Source organism: Cervus elaphus, chromosome 18 (genome assembly GCF_910594005.1).
Source record: "Cervus elaphus chromosome 18, mCerEla1.1, whole genome shotgun sequence".
Lineage (NCBI taxonomy): Eukaryota > Metazoa > Chordata > Mammalia > Artiodactyla > Cervidae > Cervus > Cervus elaphus.
Window position 1 is genome coordinate 41,954,879 of NC_057832.1, and position 22,245 is coordinate 41,977,123.

The 22,245-nt window shown below is 35.9% G+C and overlaps 1 protein-coding gene across 1 annotated transcript in view; it reads right to left on the minus strand.

Moving 5' to 3' along the window:
* LOC122673836 (translation initiation factor IF-2-like) overlaps positions 1-22,245 on the minus strand; it is a 53,868-nt gene that overhangs the window by 25,968 nt on the left and 5,655 nt on the right. The window contains exon 2 of the mRNA XM_043871733.1: positions 3,972-4,084. Within this exon, the coding sequence (XP_043727668.1) occupies positions 4,061-4,084 (24 nt within the window). The 3' untranslated portion in view covers positions 3,972-4,060. The remainder of the gene's footprint in view (positions 1-3,971; positions 4,085-22,245) is intronic.

Genomic DNA, 22,245 nt, shown 5'->3' on the forward strand with positions numbered 1-22,245 from the left:
ATACCACACTGTGGTGCTGCTGAGATGCTCTGTTCTCGTGAGGATAGAATTCTAAGCTCTCCATTCAGCCTCTTCAGGTCCAGGTTGGGGTAATGCCAGTTTTTCTGTAGTATTTGGCTAAAAGGGAGCAGACTGTGTCTAAAGAGTCTCCTATCTTGCCAGGCTGTTCTATTCCTTCTATTCCTGGTCTTGTAGCTAGAGACAGCAGATCTTTGTCAGACTGTGTGTGTATGGGCACCCTCCTACACCCTGTTGATGCCTACAGGCTACTGGCTTATCCAGTACTCAGTGTGGGATATAAAGCAAGCAGAAAATCCAAGAGACCTGCCACTATGCCATTCTTAAGGAACCAAAGTCCCTAGACTTCCTCTCCCTACCTTTCAGGGTCTTGTGTTTTATAGGTCCAGGGTTTAATGGGAGAAATAGGGGAAAGTATGTCCACTTTATTGTCCTGAAAGTAGAAATCCTCCTCAATTTTATTTTTATAGCCACTTCATCTATTTCTAGAATGAATGATGAGGAGGACTTTCCTGGTGGTCCACGGGCTAAGACTCCCAATGCAGAGAACCCGGGGTCCACCCCTGATCAAGGAACTAGATATCACATGCTGCAACTCAGAGTTTGCATGCCACAGCTAAACTCCCACATGCCACAACTGAAGATCTTGCAAAAAGGCAAATGGCTTCCCTGGTAGCTCAGATGATAAAGAATCTGCCTGCAATGTCAGAGACCTGGGTTCAATCCCTGGGTGGGGAAGATCCCCTAGAGGACGGCATGGAAACCCACTCCAATATTCTTGCCTGGAGAATCCCACGGACAGAGGAGCCTGGCAGGTCGCAAATGACTCAGGAACTAACACTTTCACACTTTCATATGACAGCTAAGACCTGGTACAGCCAAATAAATAAGTATTTTTTAAAACATAAATGAAGAGAATGATTAGGAAAATAATACTTCATTTGTCACTATCAAATGTGATCTCTGGCAACTGATTTAGAGAATCTAAAACATAAGACAAGCAACAGTTAAGCTTTTAGAAGCTTTGGGATTTTACTTGGCCTTTACTTAAACATAAACAAAAGTGTGATGTGGGAATCAGAAATTCACTGTAATCTCAAACTCCAACCAACACAGAAATTAGCCTGTCTGAAGCACTTTCCTCAGCTCTGAGTACCAGATTTTAAGATGCAGTAAACCAATGATAAACCCAAAGAATGAGACTATAGTGGTTCCAGAAGACGGAAAGAACTAGAGATCTTCACCTGAAGCAAGAAAAGGGGAACTAAGGAAAAAGGATTATGTAGTAGCAACTTTCAACATGTAGTAGGCTCACAATTTTAAAAAGAGGCAGAAAAGCACGGTCACCTAAGCTGACTTCTTATATTATACATCAGAATTTTCTAACAATCTGAACTGCCTAAAAAATAATGGCCTTCTGTACTATCCTTTGTTCCCCGATATCAGAAGCATTAAAATGAAGACCGTATGTCCACCAGCTGGAAATATCGCTGGGTGGATTGCTTCAGTAGGAGACAGACTAGTGATTTTGAAGCTATGATTAATGGTGCTGCCTGAAGTGGTACTGTGGAGGTGGGGTGTGATTGCTGCTGAGCTGGCAAAATGCCTGATATTCCCACCCGGCTTCAACAAGACCTTCCACTTACATATCCAGCATCTGCAGCGGCTTTTATTAGGGGACGTGGAAGTGAGTTGGAGAAAAGGATTATGCTTTAGAGCGAAAGTTAAAAAGTGACTGAAGTGAAGACATGAACTAAGGCCTCTCTGAACTTTCCATTCTGTGATCAATTCTCAGCTCTCAGCTACATTCCAGAAAAGTAAGATCATCATCTTATTACAGAATTACTGCAGACGACATTAATATATGTGATTTTAAAAGTCTTGTTTTTTTTGTAATGGGGCTGTTAGAGTGAATGAAGCTCTCTTTGCTAACTGTATCAGCACAGCCTATAGTGGGCCTGGGGTGAATTATTGTTTTTCCTCTGAAAAAAACTGATAAACTAAATGCCTTTTTATTACAAAAAATAGAAAGTAGCTACAGAAAAGTAAGCCTTGTAAACCCAGGAAATTATACATTTTAAACTTGTACTTCTATCAAGGAAAGAATAGAAAAAAATTAGTTGTTACATTAACTAAATTCTAAGTGAACACACTATATTATCAAAATAAGTATATAACTTTTTGCAAAATTAAAGGCAATTTGTTAATTATTAGAATAGCAAAAAATGGGCAATACTATATGAAACTTTCTAGACACCTGAATCTTTAATAAACTACATCAAGAAAGTTACAGATCATTTCATATTTATATCCATACAAAAACAGTGACCACCATAGTTGATCTACAGGAAGTTTTTTAAAACCATGTTTGAATTATTAATCTGACCAAGCTTAAAAAATTCACAGATTTCAGAATCATCTTTCTTACTGTCATTCTAGTGGAATTCTTATCCATAAAATAACTAGAGATTGTATTCTCAACATGGCAGTCCACTGGCTTCTACAGAAATAACATTTATGGTGAAGAAGTCAGTCTAAAGGTCTATGATGTGTATTTTGCTGAGGCATGATTCAGAAGATGGCAGAGAGATGTGCCACTTATATGGTAGTGAGTCTACCCCATCACTCAGCATGGCTAGATCAACATGGTTTGTTTTCTTTGTAGTTTATGTATTTTGTGAACAAATTACATGTTAAATGGTATACCAAATTAAGGGAATTGAGGTCTTATGATAAAACCTTTGTGGAACATTAAGATATCGCAAACACCACTGTATTTCATATGCTTTAAAATATTATTTGTAAATTTACATATAAAATTTTAAAAATGATAATAACACAATATAGTAACTATGAAAATATTTCAAAATATTTTCAGACACTTTGCTTTTATAAAAACTTATTTTCTCATAAAGGGTAATGTGGAAAATTTAGAAAATATTGAATAGCAAAAATAAGAAAAATAAAAAACCCTTTAAAAATACAGAACGATGAACTTTAACAGAAAAGTACCAGTGATTTTTATGGATCCCATTTTAAGATGCAAAGAGCTGAATGAATTCAGATTTTGTTACCCCATTTAACATTTAATTAAATTCAACCATTTATTATAAGCCTACAGGACTGCTCAACTGATTTAAACAATATACTAAAACTTGATGCTTTCAGCACTAAAAAGCAAAAACAGAATTAACTTTCAGATTAAATTTGAGATGCTCATAAACTGTATCACCAAAACATTACTTATTTGAAATTACTATACCATTAAGATTGTAAAGATAATAAAAACTTAAGTGAAAATATCCAATGATCAAATTTCCTTTAGGAAAACTAGGCAACAAAATTAATGTGATAAAGTTATCATTTATTACTACTAAAATTTATATACTACATACTATTTCTTGATGCTATCAGCTATATTTTACAGATGTATATTTTTAATTTAAAAGTATCATATGTCTGAAGGAACACAGTTTTCATATTTTCTTTTACATTTTAAGAGATTTTTGTTTCTGACATAAATACATTTACTGATTTTTTTTTTAAAGTCCAGCATCTCTTTTACATCATTCTTCTTTAATCTACTTACTGCAAAATTTCCCAAAGATTTTTAATTTAATGAAGAAAAGATTAAGCAAACAATGCCTGGTGCTCCTCTGTAAACTGATTAAAATGCCAACTAGTAATCCTGAAGATGAGTTACCTTTTAATTTAAGCTTTTATTTTAATTGCATATAGAAAGTGAATCTGCTTCTTGTATGTGGCAATTAATATTCAACATTTTTAATGCATCCTGGAAATGGGTATAAATTCAAGAATAGATTCTTTACCAGGGACATAGCCAAAAGATAAGGTGTTCTAAAACCAGTTTTTTGTTTCTCAAGATGCCGCAGTCTAAATCACACTAAACCGTATAATTTCTAAAATCTCAAGCTTGTTATCAGTGCTATTACCTTTCAGTTGGTGACTTAGAATCTGTTCCAAAATGGCTGCAAAGTTCTTAAATTCAGAAGACTCATCAATTGTCTTAAAGTAGGATCAATCAATCAGGGTCTTCACAGAAAACCTATGGGGAAAAAATTTATTATTGCTTTTAAGTAAATGTGATTCATTCACCGAGTATGAAAAATGGGAGGAAAGAAATCTAGAGAAATAGTACAGAAATGTTTTATAAGATTATATGGTCTGAAAACTCCATTTACTCAAATTCACTCTGTACACAGAAAATTTTACAGAAATATCAGCCTTTTTGACTTATATATTTACTATCTGTTGACTACATTAAGACTTAGAAATAGTCCACTGTCCTCAGAGCCATTAACATCAGAATAAACAAAATGACCTAAATCATTAAGTCCAGAGTCATAATACAACTTATAAGAGTTTAAGCATCAGACCAAAATGCTTTTAAGAGTTTTGGAGAACAAAATTGATTAAGATAGGATTTGAGTATTCATGAAGTGTAGATCCCAAGTTTTTATGAACTATAACAGGAAAACTTATAACTCTGTAAAGTACACTATATTTTTCCTTCTCTTCAGAATGTCCTTTGTCTCTATTTCTGACTGCCAAATACCAATGCATTTCCCAAGACTCAGCTTAAATGCCATCTTCTCAATGAAATTTAACCTCTACATATTCCTAGCTCAAAGTAGCATCTTGTTTGTAGCTCCTTTAAGAGATGATTACAACTTATCTTACTGCTATTACTTGTGTTGTCTATCTCTATCTTATTAGAATACAAATTCCTTCAGAAGCATATCTTTTGTGTGTTTATATCTTCCTTAGCACATAGGACAATGACTTGAAGGATATACTCTGTAAGTATCTCTTGATATATCTATAAGACCTATTTTGAGGGAACGGTAAAAAGGCCAATGTCACCGTAAGACAAAAAAGAAAGTTCATGATTTCTAACATGTATATCTTCCTGGACCCACAATCAAAATCAGGATCTGGAGCAGTTCTGTTGTCCCTAGCACTTCCCTCATGCTATCCCTGCATCACTGGAAAAGACCCTGATGCTGGGAAAGACTGAAGGCAGGAGGAGAAGGGGACGACAGAGAAAGAGATGGTTGAATGGCATCACTGACTCGAAGGACATGAGTTTGGGCAAGCTCTGGGAGATGGTGAAGAACAGGGAAGCCTGGCATGCTGCAGTCCATGGGGTCACAAAGAGTAGGATACTAATGAGCACCTGAACTGACTGATCCCTTTATAAGGATACTATCCCTTTACAGCCACACCCTATGAAAGGTGATTTGTGAGTGTCTCAGTTCAGTTCATTCGCTCAGTTGTGTCCAACTCTTTGTGACCCCATGAGCTGCAGCACACCAGGCCTCCTTATCCAACACCAACTCCCGGAGCCCACCCAAACTCATGTCCATTGAGTCGGTGATGCCATCAAACCATCTCATCCTCTGTCGTCCCCTTCTCCTCCAGTCCTCAATCTTACCCAGCATCAGGGTCTTTTCAAATGAGTCAGCTCTTCAGGTAGCCAAAGTATTGGAGTTTCAGCTTTAGCATCAGACCTTCCAATGAACACCCAGGACTGATCTCCTTTAGGATGGACTGGTTGGATCTCCTTGCAGCCCAAAGGACTCTCAAGAGTCTTCTCCAACACCACAGTTCAAAAGCATCAATTCTTTGGTGCTCAGCTTTCTTTAAAGTCCAACTCTCACATCCATATATGACCACTGGAAAAACCAAAACCTTGACTAGACAGACCTTTGTTGGCAAAGTAATGTCTCTGCTTTTTAATATGCTGTCTGTGAGTGTCTAAGTAAAGACAATCAGTAGCGTAGGAAGAGAAGGGGTAATGATGAGAACTGTTAAATAATTAGAAAGGTAAACTATGGACTTCCCAGGTGGCGCAAGTGGTAAAGAACCTGTCTGCCAATGTAGGAGACATAAGAGGTGCAGGTTCGATCCCTGGGTCCCAAAGATCCCCTGGACGAGGGCACGGCAACCCACTCCAGTATTCTTGCCTGGAGAATCCCATGGACATAGGAGCCTGGTGGACTACAGTCCATAGGCTTGGAGAGTCAGACACAACTGAAGCGACTGAACGCACGCACGCACGCACGCGCGCGCACACACACACACACACACACACACGGGAGATAAAGGAGTACAAATTGTTCCTTAGGTTTTAGGCTTACTGGCAATGCTCATTCAATCAGGACAAAAAATACAAGACCTACGTATAAAGGCAAATATAAATATACTTTTTTCTATGAGTTAAACACAGGCAGTCCTCCCTCTGCACATGAAAATGTCTGTGCAAACTGAGATCATGCAGTGTGATCGCAATAATCAATAGAAACAATTACAATTATTCTGTGCCCTTCACAAATTTCTGTTAAAACATTAAAAACTCTCTGCCGGCTATAATGCACAGGGAAATGGAAAAAATAGTCAAACATTATTTAGTACACTGTAATTTAAAACATGAGCAATACTGAGAATTAGGGTGTGTTCTTTGTGAAAAAACTTATCTAGAATAGTTTGAAAAGTGTTTACTTTCTTCTCATTGTATAACTTAAAATATGAGTGAGTATGTTCTCTAAGCCTGGGCAAACTTTCATATGCTTTTCTAAGTTTGAATCAGTTCCAACATTTTACCCTGTGAATTTTCAAAGCAGTGAGAATCTCTGAGAGGCCCTATAATACTATTATTACATCTTTTTGTCATAACCACTTTGTTCATTTATATCAATGTTTCCTTCAATAATTTCCTCTGGCTGATTATCTAAATTCTCTTGAATGGCAGCAGTTTGGGCTTCCCTGGTGGCTCAGATGGTAAAGAATCTGCCTGCAAAAAAAAAAAAAAAAAGAATCTGCCTGCAATGCACAAGACCCAGGTTCGATCCTTGGGTCAGGAAGATCCCCTGGAGAAGGGAATGGCAACCCACTCCAGTACTCTTGCCTGGAGAATCCCATGGACAGAGGAACCTGATGGGCTATATAGTCCACGGGGTCGCCAAGAGTTGGACACAACCGAGCGACTAACACTATCACTTTCAATCAACATTCCAATGATCAACTGTTTCTTCTATGGTTCCATTTATGTTCCATTCAAGTTTTACTTCCAGCATTATCACTTTCTGTTTCTTTGCCCCAGTGTCATCGTTGTTGGCCAATTTCCTCTTTTAATTGTGTATTTCCACTCAATGGCATGTGGGTTTACAAAAAGGAAACAAAGAAACAACATACCTGCAGGTTTTGACTTCTGTGTATGAACCAGTAACAGATGCAAAGTGACCAATCCTAGACAGACTCTGAAGCAATGACATGACTGGTCACTAACCATGATGTGCATTTGTTATTTACACAACGATCTGTGAGTTACCAGCAAAATTTTATTCTATGCAACTACTCACAATTAATATAGAAGTCAAAGTGTTAGCCACTTAGTCATGTCCGACTTTTTATGACCCCATGGACTGTAGCCCGCCAGGCTCCTTTTCCATGGGATTTCCCAAGCAAGAACACTGGAGTGGGTATCCGTTCCCTTCTCCAGGGGATCTTCCCAACCCATGGATTGAACCCAGGTCTCTTGCATTGCAGGCGGGCTTCTCTTGTGCTCAGGTGGTAAAGAATCCATCTGCAATGGAATCCAGGGAGACCTGGATACGATCCCTGGGTTGGGAAGATCCCCTGGAGAAGGGAATGGCTACTCACTCCAGTATCCTGGCCTGGAGAATTCCATGGACTGCATAGTCCATGGAGTCACAAAGAGTTGGACACAACTGAGTGACTTTCACTTTCTTTCTTTACTGCCTGAGCCACCAGGGAGTTGTTGTTGCAGGGACTGCTATTATTAAATTAAATTCTAGTAACTAAAATCAGTGCAAATGGGAACTGTGCAAAGTGAAGACTGCCTTACAGTCCTCAAACCAAAGAAACCCATTCCATGTTAGCATAAATATTTTTATTAAAACTATATTTTTCAAAACTAAAAGTGCTAATAGTATGATTTAAATCTTTGCAAATATCTTTAGTGTTGTACTTAATAGACAATAACTAGCATCTCACATCTGTTTCTGCATTCAAGCTATCTAATATCACACACCATGTAGTCTCTGGAAAACTCCACTTGCACTTGTTTAAAAATGGGAACAAAAAAGCATATAATATCCCAACATGTTAAGAAAATATTACTGATGTTTCAGACCTCTGAAAGGGTCTGAGTCCAGGAGCACACTTTGAGAGCCACTAGCCCATGGTATTCTTTGTATGGAATGAAATAACAATGCAACTAGAATGGTAGTAATTACACATCCTTGAGAAACCAGTCACTCTATTTTCAATCTTCTTTGGTTCAGACAAATAACTTTAACCAAAAAAGGCTGAGACAGATTAATGTTCAACTATAGTACTATTTACAGCAACTGGAGCTCCATGGAGGAGCCGCTATGTAAAAGACACAGACAAAAAAAGAATAACTATGATGTAATTGATGGAAGTTTCTCTCTTGAATCTAATACACAAGTTAGATAAATACTATGTGTAATCCATCAGTATATGAATAGAAATAAAAACAAAGTAAAACAAAATCAAATTAAAGCAGGGACTTGAAATCCACTTTTGTTTCCTATGCCCTTTTCACTGACAATACACTAGAAAAGTGCTGTCAATCTTCAGCAAACTTTTAAACTTTTAACAATAACAGAAAAGTTTAATCTTATTCCATAAGAGAAAGAAATGCTAAGTGTTCCTAAAATGAATAAACAAAAGCCATATAGTCTCCACCTCCATCTTTGACCTAAAAAGAAGGAAACTTCTGAATGTTTCTAATCTTTAATAGAACAGAATAGAAAATCTAACTCTGCAATCACATTCAAGGTAGCAGTAATCTACCTCAATTTCAAAGAAGTATGGCATTTAAGATAGTAAGTACACAGGTGAAATGAACTGAAAATGATATTTAAAGATAATAACAGAGTGCTTATTTCACCAAAAAAGAGCTAGAACTCAATTTCCACCTGTAACAGCCTGGTTAGATTTCAGCCACTACTGTCCTCCAGGAATAACATAAAAATACCTAACAAATGTTCTTTGTAAATGTAATAGAGAAGGAAAAGTCATGGAGAGTAACATATATATTTTTGTAGCATCAAGAGGCCTGTACAGATCAATCAATAGTCAATAAAATATGAATCTTTCTGTCATGTTGTTATAGTAGATTATCTCCTATAGAAGACACTATGTGCATGACAAAAATCTAAAATGGTAAATCTTGGAGCGTCAGATTACTTGTAAGTCAATATGTGACTAAAAACTAAAACAAAAGCAAAGTGTAAATATCCTAAAGCGTGTCATTAGACACATTTTATGTTATTTTCAGTCAGGAAGATATTTTAAGGCTGAGAAAGCATTTCAAATAATTTCTATGATAACAAGGTTAATAATGAAGAAATTACTGTTTCCCAGCATTGCTTCATCATTTATAGCCTGCTCTCCTCCTGTCAACACAAATCAAAACTTCAGAAGGCAAATTAGTTCTTTAGAATCCATGCTTTTACTTCTAGCTAGCCAAGTCTTCCCATTCAGCATTTACTTCTCTAGAATTATGCGGCTAGCTCCATTATGCCAGAAAATGAGAATCCTTTCCTCCAAAATCCAGTAACTAAGACATGTTATAAAAACCAAACCTGTAAAAAGAATTTCAGTACATCTAAAAAATATCACACAGATGCTAAGCTATTCCCTGCTAATGATGACATTAATATTAGTCATCTATTTCCCAAAGAGTACTGATTTTAAAATAATGAAATGACAATTTGATGAATGTCTAAAAATACCAAATCAAGTCTAAGTAACAGCTTTTACATAGGAATTAAAAAGAAAAAAATTTACATAAAAGGGTCTTTTAATTAAATGTTTTTTGAAATGTCTCTGTCTTAAAAGATTCTCTTTCCTACCTTCAATGTCCAAAGAAAATTTTTGTTAGTTCAGAAATTTAAAAAATGATTGTAAAAAAAAAAAAAAGTGATTGTGACTAAACCATCAAATTTAAGAAAGCAGGAACCACCTTTTTCCCTTTGGAAACATATCAAGAAAGATGTTTACCAAAAGTACATTTAAAAAAAAAATCTTCACTAAACCCATTTAAATTAATTCATTCCACAGTAAACAAGTTTCTAACATAACAGTAACAACAAATAATTAAAGGCAAAAAATGTGACAACAAAGTCAAAAATAAAATAGCTTTTCCAAAAAAACTAAAAACAGAGTTACTACCTGATCCAGCAATCCCACTCCTGAGCACATATCCTCAGAGAACATAATTTGAAAAGATACATGCATCCTAATATTCATAGCAGCACTATTTACAATAGCCAAGATGTGGAAGCAAGTAAATGTCCATCAACAGATGAATGGATAAAGAAAATGTGGTATATATATACAACAGAATATTACTCAGCCATAGAAAAGAATGAAAGAATGCTATCCACAGTAATATGGATGGATCTAGAGATTATCATACACAGTGAAGTAAGCCAGACAGAAAGCCAAGTATCATATGATACCATTCATATGTGAAACTTTTAAAAGAATGATACAAATGAACTTATTTGCAAAACAGAAAGAGACTCACAGACATAGAAAACAAACAAGTTACTAAAGAGGAAAGATGGGGAAGTGATCAATTAAGAGTTCGGGATTAATAGATACAAACGACTACATATAAAATGATTACCAACAGGGACCTACTGTACAGCACGGGGAACTATACTCAATATTGTGCAATAATCTATGAGGGAAAAGAACCTGAAAAGGAATATCTACATCCATATACCTGGATCACTGTGCTGTAACTAACAGGATATTATAAATCAACTATATGCAATAAAAAAAGCAGCTCATTGCAGGTCCCCCCAAAATGACTTCATGAAATATCTCACTCTTGATTAGAAAAGAAACTATTTAAAAGTAGAAATTCATCTTTAATATTTAAAGGCCCTGTATTAGTAATATACAAAGATGTATTCACATACACAGAGAAGAATCAAGTAGGAAAGAAATATATTTCCATATCTTTTAACACAAGCTTATATAATCTTAACTATTTGTCAAACATGCATCAGAAAAATATTAATTTCACAAAATCAGATTTTCTTATCTATATTTTTATATTCCTTTATATGGAATTATACCTGAAGATAAACAAAGTACATAAAGGCATATAGAATCATTACATTTCAAAATCAAAAGGGGTTCAGAAAAGCTATAATCATTTATGAGTGATATTTTAAAAAGTCACATAAGTATCCAAATTGTAAGAGAATTCTTTCCACTACTACCACACCAAATTTACAGGATTCCTTATATTATTATTGCAAGTAGTCCTTACCAAGGGGTGGGGTAACTACCTCTGCCATTGCTGTATCTATTATCAATAATCAACAAGGAGATGGCTGCCAAGAGATATGATACAATCCTCCCCAAATGTAAAACAGTGACTATGGATAATAATGAGCACCGTATCCAGGTATCTGTTCATTGGAAAGCCTATTTCTTTTATTTTACACCAGAAACCCCTCCCAAATCTTTCTGAATCAGCAATTCATCTTAGTTCTTTTAAAGTCTTATGACAGTTAAGAATTCCCAATAATCATGTGTATTTCCCCCTTTATCTTTCCTAAAATTTAAATCTCCTTTATAAGTAGAAAAAAACTTTTCACATACCCATTTGGCAGGAGCCTGAGACTATTGTCCACAGGCAAAAACCAACCAGTTGCCTGTTTCTATAACGTTTTATTAAAACACAGAAAAAAGTTCCAACCCTCTTCTCTGGAATATATACCCTGAAACTCAAAAGTCTGTTTTGACACAGTTTACCATTTTTTTCTTTTTAAATTTTGCTTAGTGTAAAAAAATGAGAGACAGAGAGAGAGAAAGAGAGAGGTGTATTTTAAAATATTTTCCCCATGTGTACTATCAAAATTGCTTGTAAAACAGAATTGTTAATCTAAACACCTAAGACTGAGATATCATATTAACATCTTGTATTGCTACATAAGCAGACTGACAACAGATTGCACAACATGAAAAATAACCTGAAGCACTATCTTTAAACAAAAGGATGAGACAATTTTATAAACATTTTTTAAAACTTTTTTATTGAAGGATAATTGTTTGTAAATTACAGATTTTTGTTGTTTTCTGTCAAACCTCAACATGAATCAGCCATAGGTATACACATACCCCTCCCTTTAGAAGCTCCCTCCCATCTCCCTCCCCATCCCACTCCTCTAGGTTGATACAGAGCCCCTGTTTGACCTTTCTGAGCCATACAGCAAATTCCCATTGGCTATCTATTTTACATGTGGTAATGCAAGTTTCCATGTTACTCTTTTCATACCTCTCACCCTCTCCTCCCCTCTCCCCATGTCCATAAGTCTATTCTCTATGTCTGTTTCTCCATTGCTGCCCTATAAATAAATTCTTCAGTACCATTTTTCTAGATTCCGTGTATATGCATTAGAATACGAGATTTATCTCTTTCCGGCTCACTTCACGCTGTATAATAGGTTCTAGGTTCATCTACCTCATCAGAACTGACTCAAATGCATTTCTTTTTATGGCTGAGTAATAGCCCATTATGTATATGGACCACAACTTCTGTGTCCATTCATCTGCCCATGGACGTCTAGGTGCCTTCCATGTTCTAGTTATTGTAAACAGTGCTGCAGTGAACAACGGGATACATGTGTCTTTTTCAATTTTGGTTTCCTCAGAGTATATGCTTAGGAGTGGGATTGCTGGGTCATATGGTGGTTTTAATCCTAGTTTTTTAAGACATCTCCACACAATCTTCCACAGTGGCTGTATCAATTTACATTCCCAGCAACAGTGCAAGAGCATTCCCTTTTCTCCACACCTTCTCCAGCATTTACTGTTTGTAGACTTTTTGATGATGGCCATTCTGAGCAGTAGGAGGTGATATCTCATTGTGGTTTTGATTTGCATTCTTCTAATAATGAGCGATGTTGAACATCTTTTCATGTGTTTGTTAACCATCTGTAAATCTTCTTTGGAGAAATGTCTTTTAGGTCTTTTTCCCACTTTTTGATTGGGCTGTTTGCTTTTCTGTTATTGAGTTGTATAAGCTGCTTATATATTCTGGGCTTTTATTTTGGGGGAGATTTTTTTTATCACAGCTTCAATTTCAGTGCTTGTAATTGGGTTGTTCATAATTTCTATTTCTTCCTGGTTCAATCTTGGAAGACTGAACTTTTCTAAGAACCTGTCCATTTCTTCCAGGTTATCCATTTTATTGCCATATAGTCGTTCATAATAGTCTCTTATAATCCTTTGTATTTCTGCATTGTCTGTTGTAACCTCTCCTTTTTCACTTCTAATTTTGTTGATTTGATTCTTCTCTATTCTTTGATGAGTCTGGCTAAAGGTTTGTCAATTTTGTTTATCTTCTGAAAGAACCAGCTTTTATTTTTTTAATCTTTACTACTGTTTCTTTCATTTCTTTTTCATTTATTTCTGCTCGGATCTTTATGTTTCCTTCTACTGATTTTGACGGGTTTTTGTTCTTCTTTTTCCAGTTGCTTTAGGTGTAAAGTTAGGTTGTCTGTTTGATATTTTTCTTGTTTCTTGAGGTAGGATTGCATTGCCATAAATTTCCGTCTTAGGACTCTTTGGCTGCATTCCATAGGTTTTGAGTTGTCATGTTTTCATTGTCATTTGTTTCTATAAAGTTTTTGACTTCCCTTTTGATTTCTTCAGAAACCTGTTGGTTATTTAGAAACGTGCTGTTTAATTTCCATGGGTTTGTGTTTTTTAGTTTTTTTCTTGTAACTGATATCTAGTCTCACAGTGTTGTGGTTGGAGAAGATACTTGATATGATTTTAATTTTCTTAAATTTACTGAAGTTTGATTTGTGACCCAAGATGTGGTCTATCCTGGAGAATGTTTCATGTGCACATGAGAACAAGGTGTATTCTTTTGCATTTGGATGGAATGTCCTGAAGTTATCAATGAGATCCATCTCATCTAATGTATCATTTATGACTTGTGTTTCCTTATTAATTTTGTTTTGATGATCTGTCCATTGGTGTGAGTGGGGTGTCAAAGTCTCCTACTATTATCGTGCTGTCAATTTCTGCTTTTATGACTGTTAGTGTTCGTCTTATGTACTGAGGTGCCCCTATGTTGGTGCATAGATATTTACAATTATTACATCTTCTGCTTGGATTGATCCCTTGGTCAACATGTAGTGTCCTTCATTATCTCTTGCAATCTTCTTTAGTTTAAGGTCTATTTTGTCTGATATGAGGATTGATACTCCAGTAAAAAAAAAAAAAATCAACTTTCTTTTGAAAGTAAAAAATACTTTCTTTTGCTTCCCATTTGCATGGAATATATTTTTCCATCCTCTCACTTTCAGTCTATATGTGTCTTTACGTCTGAAGTGGGTTTCTTGTAGACAGCGTATGTATGGGTCTTGTTTTTGTATCCATTCAGCCAATCTGTTTCTTTTGGTGGGAGCATTTAATCCATTTACATTTCAAGTAATTATTGATATATATGTTCCTATTGCAATTTTCTTAATTGTTTGGGGTTGATTTTGTAGATCTTTTCTCTTCTGTTGTATTTCTTGACTATCTAAGCCCCTTTAACATTTGTGGTAAAGCTGGTTTGGTGGTACTGAATTCTCTTAACTGCTGCTTGTCTGAAAAGCTTTTTATTTCTCCATCAATTTTGAATGAGATCCTTGCCAGGTACAGTAATCTTGGTTGTAGGTTTTTCCCTTTCAGTCCTTTAAATATATCCTGCCATTCCCTTCTGACCTGCAGAGTTTCTGCTGAAAGATCAGCTGTTAAACGTATGGGGTTTCCTTTGTATGTTACTTGTTGCTTCTCCCTTGCTGCTTTTAATATTCTTTCTTTGTGTTTAGTCTTCGTTAGTTTCTTCAGTATGTGTAAGACAAGACAATTTTTCACAACTTGTTTAAAATTAGAAAGTATTCAAACAAAAAAAATTTCCCATCTTAAATTAATTCATTTGATTTCTTATATGAAATAATTTCCAATTAATATCAGCTTAATAAAGAATACTTTCACTGGACACCTGTATCACATATCACTTTGGAATTCTTCTTTGTCCAAAGACAAATGAAAATATTCAAGTGATGTATTGTAACATAAGTAAGCTATCTAGGCCTCCCAGGTGGCTCAGTGGTACAGAATCTGTCTGCCAACACAGAAGATGAGGGTTCGATCCCTGGATTGGGAAGATCACCTGGAGAAGGCAATGGCAACTCACTCCAGTATCCTTGCCTGGGAAATTCTATGGAGAGAGGTGCCTGGAAGGCTACAGCCCACAGGGTCACAAAAAGAGTGAGACATGACTTTGCAACTAAACAATAATAGGGACAAGCTATCTAGTAAACTAGATAGACAGTTCTACTACTAAAGCTATTAGATTTTTAAATTTCAATGCTTTTTATTTTTTTCACTGTTTTTAAAGGTTATATCCACTGATAATTACTAGAAAATATCTGCTATATTCCTCATGCTGTACAATATATCCCTGTAGTTTATTTTATACCTAGTATAAAATATGTAAAAACAAAATTTTTTAAAAGCATGTACCTCTTAATCTCCTACCCTTACACTACCCCTCCCCCAGTCATCCCCCCACTGGTAACCACTAGCTTGCTCTCTGTATCTGTGAACCTAAAGCTGTTTGATGTTTAAAACCCCCTCATTAGAGATTATTCATAAGGGGGGCTTTTTTTTTTTTTTAAAAAGAAGTGAGTGAGAATGGTTCTTTAGTTTGCCTTCAACCTTGTTTTAGAAATATCCACTGCTACTATTCTTCATTAGTTGGACATAATTACCTCATTTGACAAACATCCCTACTATGTACTAGATGCTGTGAATAAAATAGATGCTCAACAAACTATGATTCCTGGACTTGAGAAATGCACATTCCAATATAAGACAAAAAGATAATTAGATTACAGTAGAATGAGCACCATATTTATTAAAAAATATTTTGGGATGAGGGGAGACAAATGGTTCTAACATTACGGGAGAAGCAGTAAAAGCTCAATTTGGATTTACTGCAGTAAATCAAAGGTCAAAAGGATAGAAATCAAAAATACAAAGAGTTGACCCTTGAACAACACAAGTTTGAGTGCATAAGTCCACTTAGACATGGACCATTTATTTCCCATTTACACTACAGTAGTATATGATTACGGTTGGTTGAATCTGTAAATGCAGTCACAGTTTGGAGGGCTGACTGCATACGCATGACTGTTTTTTTTTTTTTTTTTTTTATTTTACGCATGACTGTTAAATGTGGATTTCTGACTTGTGGAAGGTATGCACCCCTAAGCCTCATACTATTTAAGGGTAAACTGTACAGAAAATGAAAAAGAATATATAACCAACAAGTTCATACAGAGAAAACTAAATGGAATAAGTGAAAGTGAAGTCGCTCAGTCGTGTCCAACTCTGCGACCTCACGGACTGGACTGTAGCCTGCCTGCTCCTCCGTCCAAGGGATTTTCCAGGCAACAGTACTGGAGTGGGTTGCCATTTCCTTCTCCAATGGAATAAATGAAATAACAAAAAATAATGATACATAAGACAAGAAAAGAGAAAAAGTGAACATAAATAGTAAAATGGTAGTCATAAACCCAAATGTAATAACATTAAATATAAATGGGCTAAATGCTCTGAATAAAAAACTAGATGAAATGTAAAATACAATTCTATCCTGCCTATAAAGAGACACTTTTAAGGACCCAGAAATACTGAAAGTTAAGAATAAAAAGTATATCATATAAACATTAACTAAAAGAAACCTATTTTAACTATGCTAATAGCAGAAAAAACTAGACTTTAAGGTAGGAACACTATTAGAGAAAAAGAAGGACATTTCATAACAAAGGAATGAAATCACTAGGAAGAGATCACAAGTCTCAATCCGTACCCAACTGGTAATCGAACAACAAAATATTCATAGCAAATAAATGACAGAACTAAACAGAGGAATAGACAAATCTACACTCAAGAGACAGATCTGAAAGATCTAACACCTCTCTCTTAACATCAGGCTAAGCATACAAAAAACTAGGAAGGACAGAGAAAATAGGAACACAATGGCATCTATAAAACATGAAATCAACAATGACAGAATACAGTCCTCCCTTGATATCTGCAGGGAATTGGTTCCAGGAACCCTGAAGAAACCAAAATCCACAGATGCTCAAGTTCCTTAGAGTTGGCCCTCCATATTGCTGGATGTGGAACTGGTGAATACAGAGGACTGTTTATATTCTTTTCAAATGCATATGAAAGAGTTACTAAAATTGACCAAATGTTGCATTGTAAAGCAAGCATAGATAAAAATTCAAAACTTTAAAATCTTTTCAAATACTCTCTGCACAGTGGAATTAAGTTAGAACTCAATAACTAAAAATAGAAAATCCTCAACTGTCTGAAAGTTAAGCAGTACCTTTTAAAGTAAACAATGAGTCAAAGAAGAAATCCCAACAGAAAGTAGAAAACATTTTAAACTAATTAATAATGAAATACAAATTTTAAATCTGTGTCTGACTCTGCGACCCCATGGACTGTAGCCCACCTGGATCCTCTGTTCGTGGAATTCTCCAGGCAAGACTACTGGAGTGGATTGCCATTCCCTTCTCCAGGGGATCTTCCCAACCCAGAGATCAAACCCGGGGCCTCCGGCATTGCAGGCAGATTCTTTACTGTCTGAGCCACCTGGGAAGCCCCTTGTTTGCTATCCCAAAGCAAGGTCAAACAAGGCAATCTGAGGTCTGAAAACGCAAAGATTGGAAAGAAGGAAGGCTGAGAAACAATGATCTAAACTTCCATCTCAAGAAATTAGAAAAAGAACAGGAACTTAAAAAGGGGGGGGGGGGAGGAAGGAAATACTAAATATGATAAGAGAAAGCAACAAATTAAGAAATATACAGAGGAAATTAACAAAGCTAAAGGCTGGTTCTCTGAAGATAGTAATAAAATTTATATACTCCCAGCAAGGAAAAAAATGGGAAAAACAGAAATTACCAAAATCAGGAGAGAAAAATGGGAAATGACCAGATTTTTAAATGATAAAAAGATATTCCGAGGATATTTAGAGAAGATTGAAATTTGGTAACATACCTGAATGGGTGTATTCCTTGAAAAACTCGCTGAAAATGATAAAAGAATAAACAGGAAATCTGAATTGTTCGTTATCTATTAAATAAATTGAGTCTATTACTAAAAGACTTCCCACAAAGACAATTCGTGGTTCAGATTTCTTCCCTGGTGAATTCTTTCAAAAGTTTAAGAAGGAAATAATATTAACTGTACACAAATTCTCCTACAAAACAGAATAAAAGAACATTTCCCAACTTGTAAAGTCAGATAATCTTGATGACAAATCTAGACAAGGACACTGTAAGAAAGAACAATCACAGACCAACCACTTTCATAAATGTGCAAAAATCCCAAATAAAAATCACCTCACTTAATGTAAAGATATGTAAAAAAGATAATACAGCACAACCCAGTTTATTTATTCCAGGGTGGGTTAGCATCAAAAAGTCAATCAATGTGATTAACGACATACAGAGAAAAAAGGAGAGGAATCACATGTTCATCTTGATAGAAAAAGTATTCGATAGCATTTGCTGTTGTTCAGTTGCTAAGCTGTATCTGACTCTTTGTGACCCTATGAATTGTAGTTCACAAGCTTCCCTATCCTTCACTATCTCCTGGAGTTTGCTCAAACTCATTCAGCATCCACTTACAATAAAAATTCTCAGCAATCTATTAGTAAAAAAGAACCAAGAAAAATCTACTGCAAACATCATACTTGGTGGTAAAACTGTTAACGCTTTCTACAATACTGTGGTCCTAGGCAGTGCAGTAAGACAAAAAAGAAAAGCCATAACGTTTAAAAAGGGAAGAAGTAAAATAGGTAGAAGACATGACAATGTTTTCAGAATGCTAAACACACACACACAAAACTGCAGAAAATCTATTAGAATTAATAAGCACATCTGGTAAAATTGCTAATTACAAGAACAATATTTTAAAAAGTCAATTCAATGTCTATATATCAGCAAAGAAAAAAGTTTTAAAATTATAATAATACAGAGATATCAAATATGGAAGAACAAATCTAAAAAGATAAAATATATATTCAAAACTATGAAACATCTTTGAGAAAAATTTCAGAATAGTTACAAATACATGAAGGGATGGAGATTTTTTACTCATGGATTGCATTTAAGGCTTGTCAAGATGGCAGATGATGTATAGATTAAATGCAAACTTAAAAAAAATTCCAGCAGGTTTTTAAAATGGAAACTGACAAGCTGATCCTAAAATCTAGTTTGCAAAGCCCAAGAAAAGCCAAGACAGTCCTGAACACACAGCTGGGGAACTTATAGTCCCAAACACCAAGACATACTATAAAGATATAGTTATTAAACCAATATGACATTAACTCAAGAACAGACAACAGACTGATGGAACAGAAGAGGGATCCAGAAGCACACACACCAACGATCCCATCACCTTGTTCTTGTTCAGTCGCTCAGTCACCTGACTTATGATAAATGTGACACCTGAGAGTAGTGAGGAAAGCATGGTCATTTTAATAAATGGTACTAGGGAAGAGCCCCTGGAGGAGGGCATGGAAACCCACTCCAGTATTCGTGCCTGGAGAATCCCATGGACAGAGGGGCCTGGAGCACTCTGTCCACTGGGTAGCAAAGAGTCGGACACGACTGAAGCTATTTAGTGCATGTCAAACTGATTTTCCTAAGGAAAATACTTAATCTTAACTCCTGTATTTCACAGCATAAACAAAAAATAAAGTACAGGTGGGCTGCTGATATAAATGTATGAGACAAAACTAAATCTTTTAGAAGAAAACAGAAGAATATTTTCATTACCTTGGAGTACTAGACCAATTTCTTAAGCAGGCCACAATAAGCACAAACCAAGAAGGGAATTTTTGATGCACTACTTCACAATTATGAGTTTCTATTTGTCAAAACATAAAGCGAATGAAAAATCAAACCACCAAATGGGGAAAGATACTTACATCACACAGACCCAGCAAAGATCCACATAGAATGTACAAAGAATTACACAAACAAAACATCAGACATTCCAAATGATAAACCACTTGAATTGGCATGTCACAAAAGAGATTCTCCAAATGGCCAACAGACTTAATGGAAAGGTGCTTAACTTCAACAGAGATCAGGGTAATACAAATTATATAAATCCCCATGTGACACCCCATCAAACACACCAGAATCGCTAAAGTAAAGACAGAAAAATTTCAAGTGTTAGTGAGGATTAGAGAATCCAGAATTCTTATACAGTTGACCCTTGAGCAACATGAGTTTGAACTGCATGGGTCCACTTAATGCAGGCTTTTTTCACTTAATACACTACTACAGAGCCAGCAGTTGGTAGAATCTGAGAATGCAGAACTGCTGTCACAGCCCACTGTGAAGTTACATGCAGATTTTAGGCCATGTTGAGAGTCAGCACCCCTAACTCTACTCCATTGTTCAAGAGTCAACTGTACACTGCTCACTACTATGCAGCCTGATACAATGCCTTTGGAAAACTGTTGTATCCACTGAAGCCAAACATCTACATACCATATCACCCAGGAACTCCACTCCTAGGTATATATCTTTTTTTTTTTTATTATTTTTTTTTATTAGTTGGAGGCTAATTACTTCACAACATTTCAGTGGATTTTGTCATACATTGATATGAATCAGCCATAGATTTACACGTATTCCCCATATCTGACCGAAGTAGGTACATATATTCACCAAAATACATATTCATGAATATTCAATTAGTAATAGTCAAAGAGTGAAAACAATGCAAGTGTCCTATTTAGGCAGAATGGATAAACTGTGGTATATTCACATCACAGACTGATTTGTTGAATTTTGCCTCAGTGTGAATTTGAAATGAATGGAATAATACGTATCTTTTTCTATTTACTTTGCTCAATGTTATGTTTGTGAGAGTCACCCTTTTTGTTGCACATAGCTGTAATTTAATGTTCAATGCTGTATCAAATTCAAAAAGAGGCAAAACTAATGGTGTTGAAAGCTAGGAGTATGTAGTAACTGAAAGAAGGGAAGGAAGAGATTTCTGGGGCTTTGGGTAATGTTCTCTTCTATTAGTAATATTGTAGTCCTAGAACTTAATTATCTTGAAACTGGAAGTTTGTACCTTTTGTCACCTTCACCTTTTTGCTAACCTCCCACCAACCTGTTGTCTGTATCCATGGGTATGGTTTCTTTAAGATCCCACATAAAAGTGAGATCACACAGTACTTGTCTTCTCTGACTTACTGCACTTAGCATAATGCCCTCAAGGTCTATCCATGTTGTGGCAGATGGCAGGATTCCCCCTTTTTTATGGCTGAATAATTTTCAGTTGGGTATACATATCACATTTTCTTTATCCATTCATCAATTGACGGGCACTTAGATTGTTTCCATGTCTTGACTATTCCAAGTAATGCTGCAATCAGCATTCAAGTGCAGGCACCTTTCTGAAACAAAGATTTTGTTTCCTTTAGGTAATGCGCTTTTTTCTTGAACTGGGTGCTGGATATAAAGCTGTGCTCTCTTTGCAAAAAAAATCATTGTACACCTATGCTGTGTGTACTTTTCTATATGCATATGATAAATCAATAAAAATCTATGTTAAAAAATGGAAGCAAAGTGTAGCTAGAAACAAGGCTAAATACATCACTATGTTCTACATAGTTCTACATATGTTTTGGAGGTTGGCCACAGATTTAACACTGCTGCTGCTGCTAAGTCCCTTCAGTCGTGTCCGACTCTGTGCAACCCCATAGATGGCAGCCCACCAGGCTCCTTTGTCCCTGGGATTCTCCAGGCAAGAATACTGGAGTGGGCTGCCATTTCCTTCTCCCATGCATGCATGAATGCTAAGTCGCTTCAGTCATGTCTGACTCTGTGTGACCCCATGGACAGCAGCCCTCTAGGCTCCTCTGTCCACAGGATTCTCCAGGCAAGAATACTGGAGTGGGTTGCCATTTCCTTCTCCCGAGTTAACACTAAGATTTCTAATTGCTGTATGAGAAAAAGAGAAGTTACCAGTTACACATTCATTTGTGCCCAGTAGATATAAGTAAATCAACTGCCTAAAGATACAACTCTT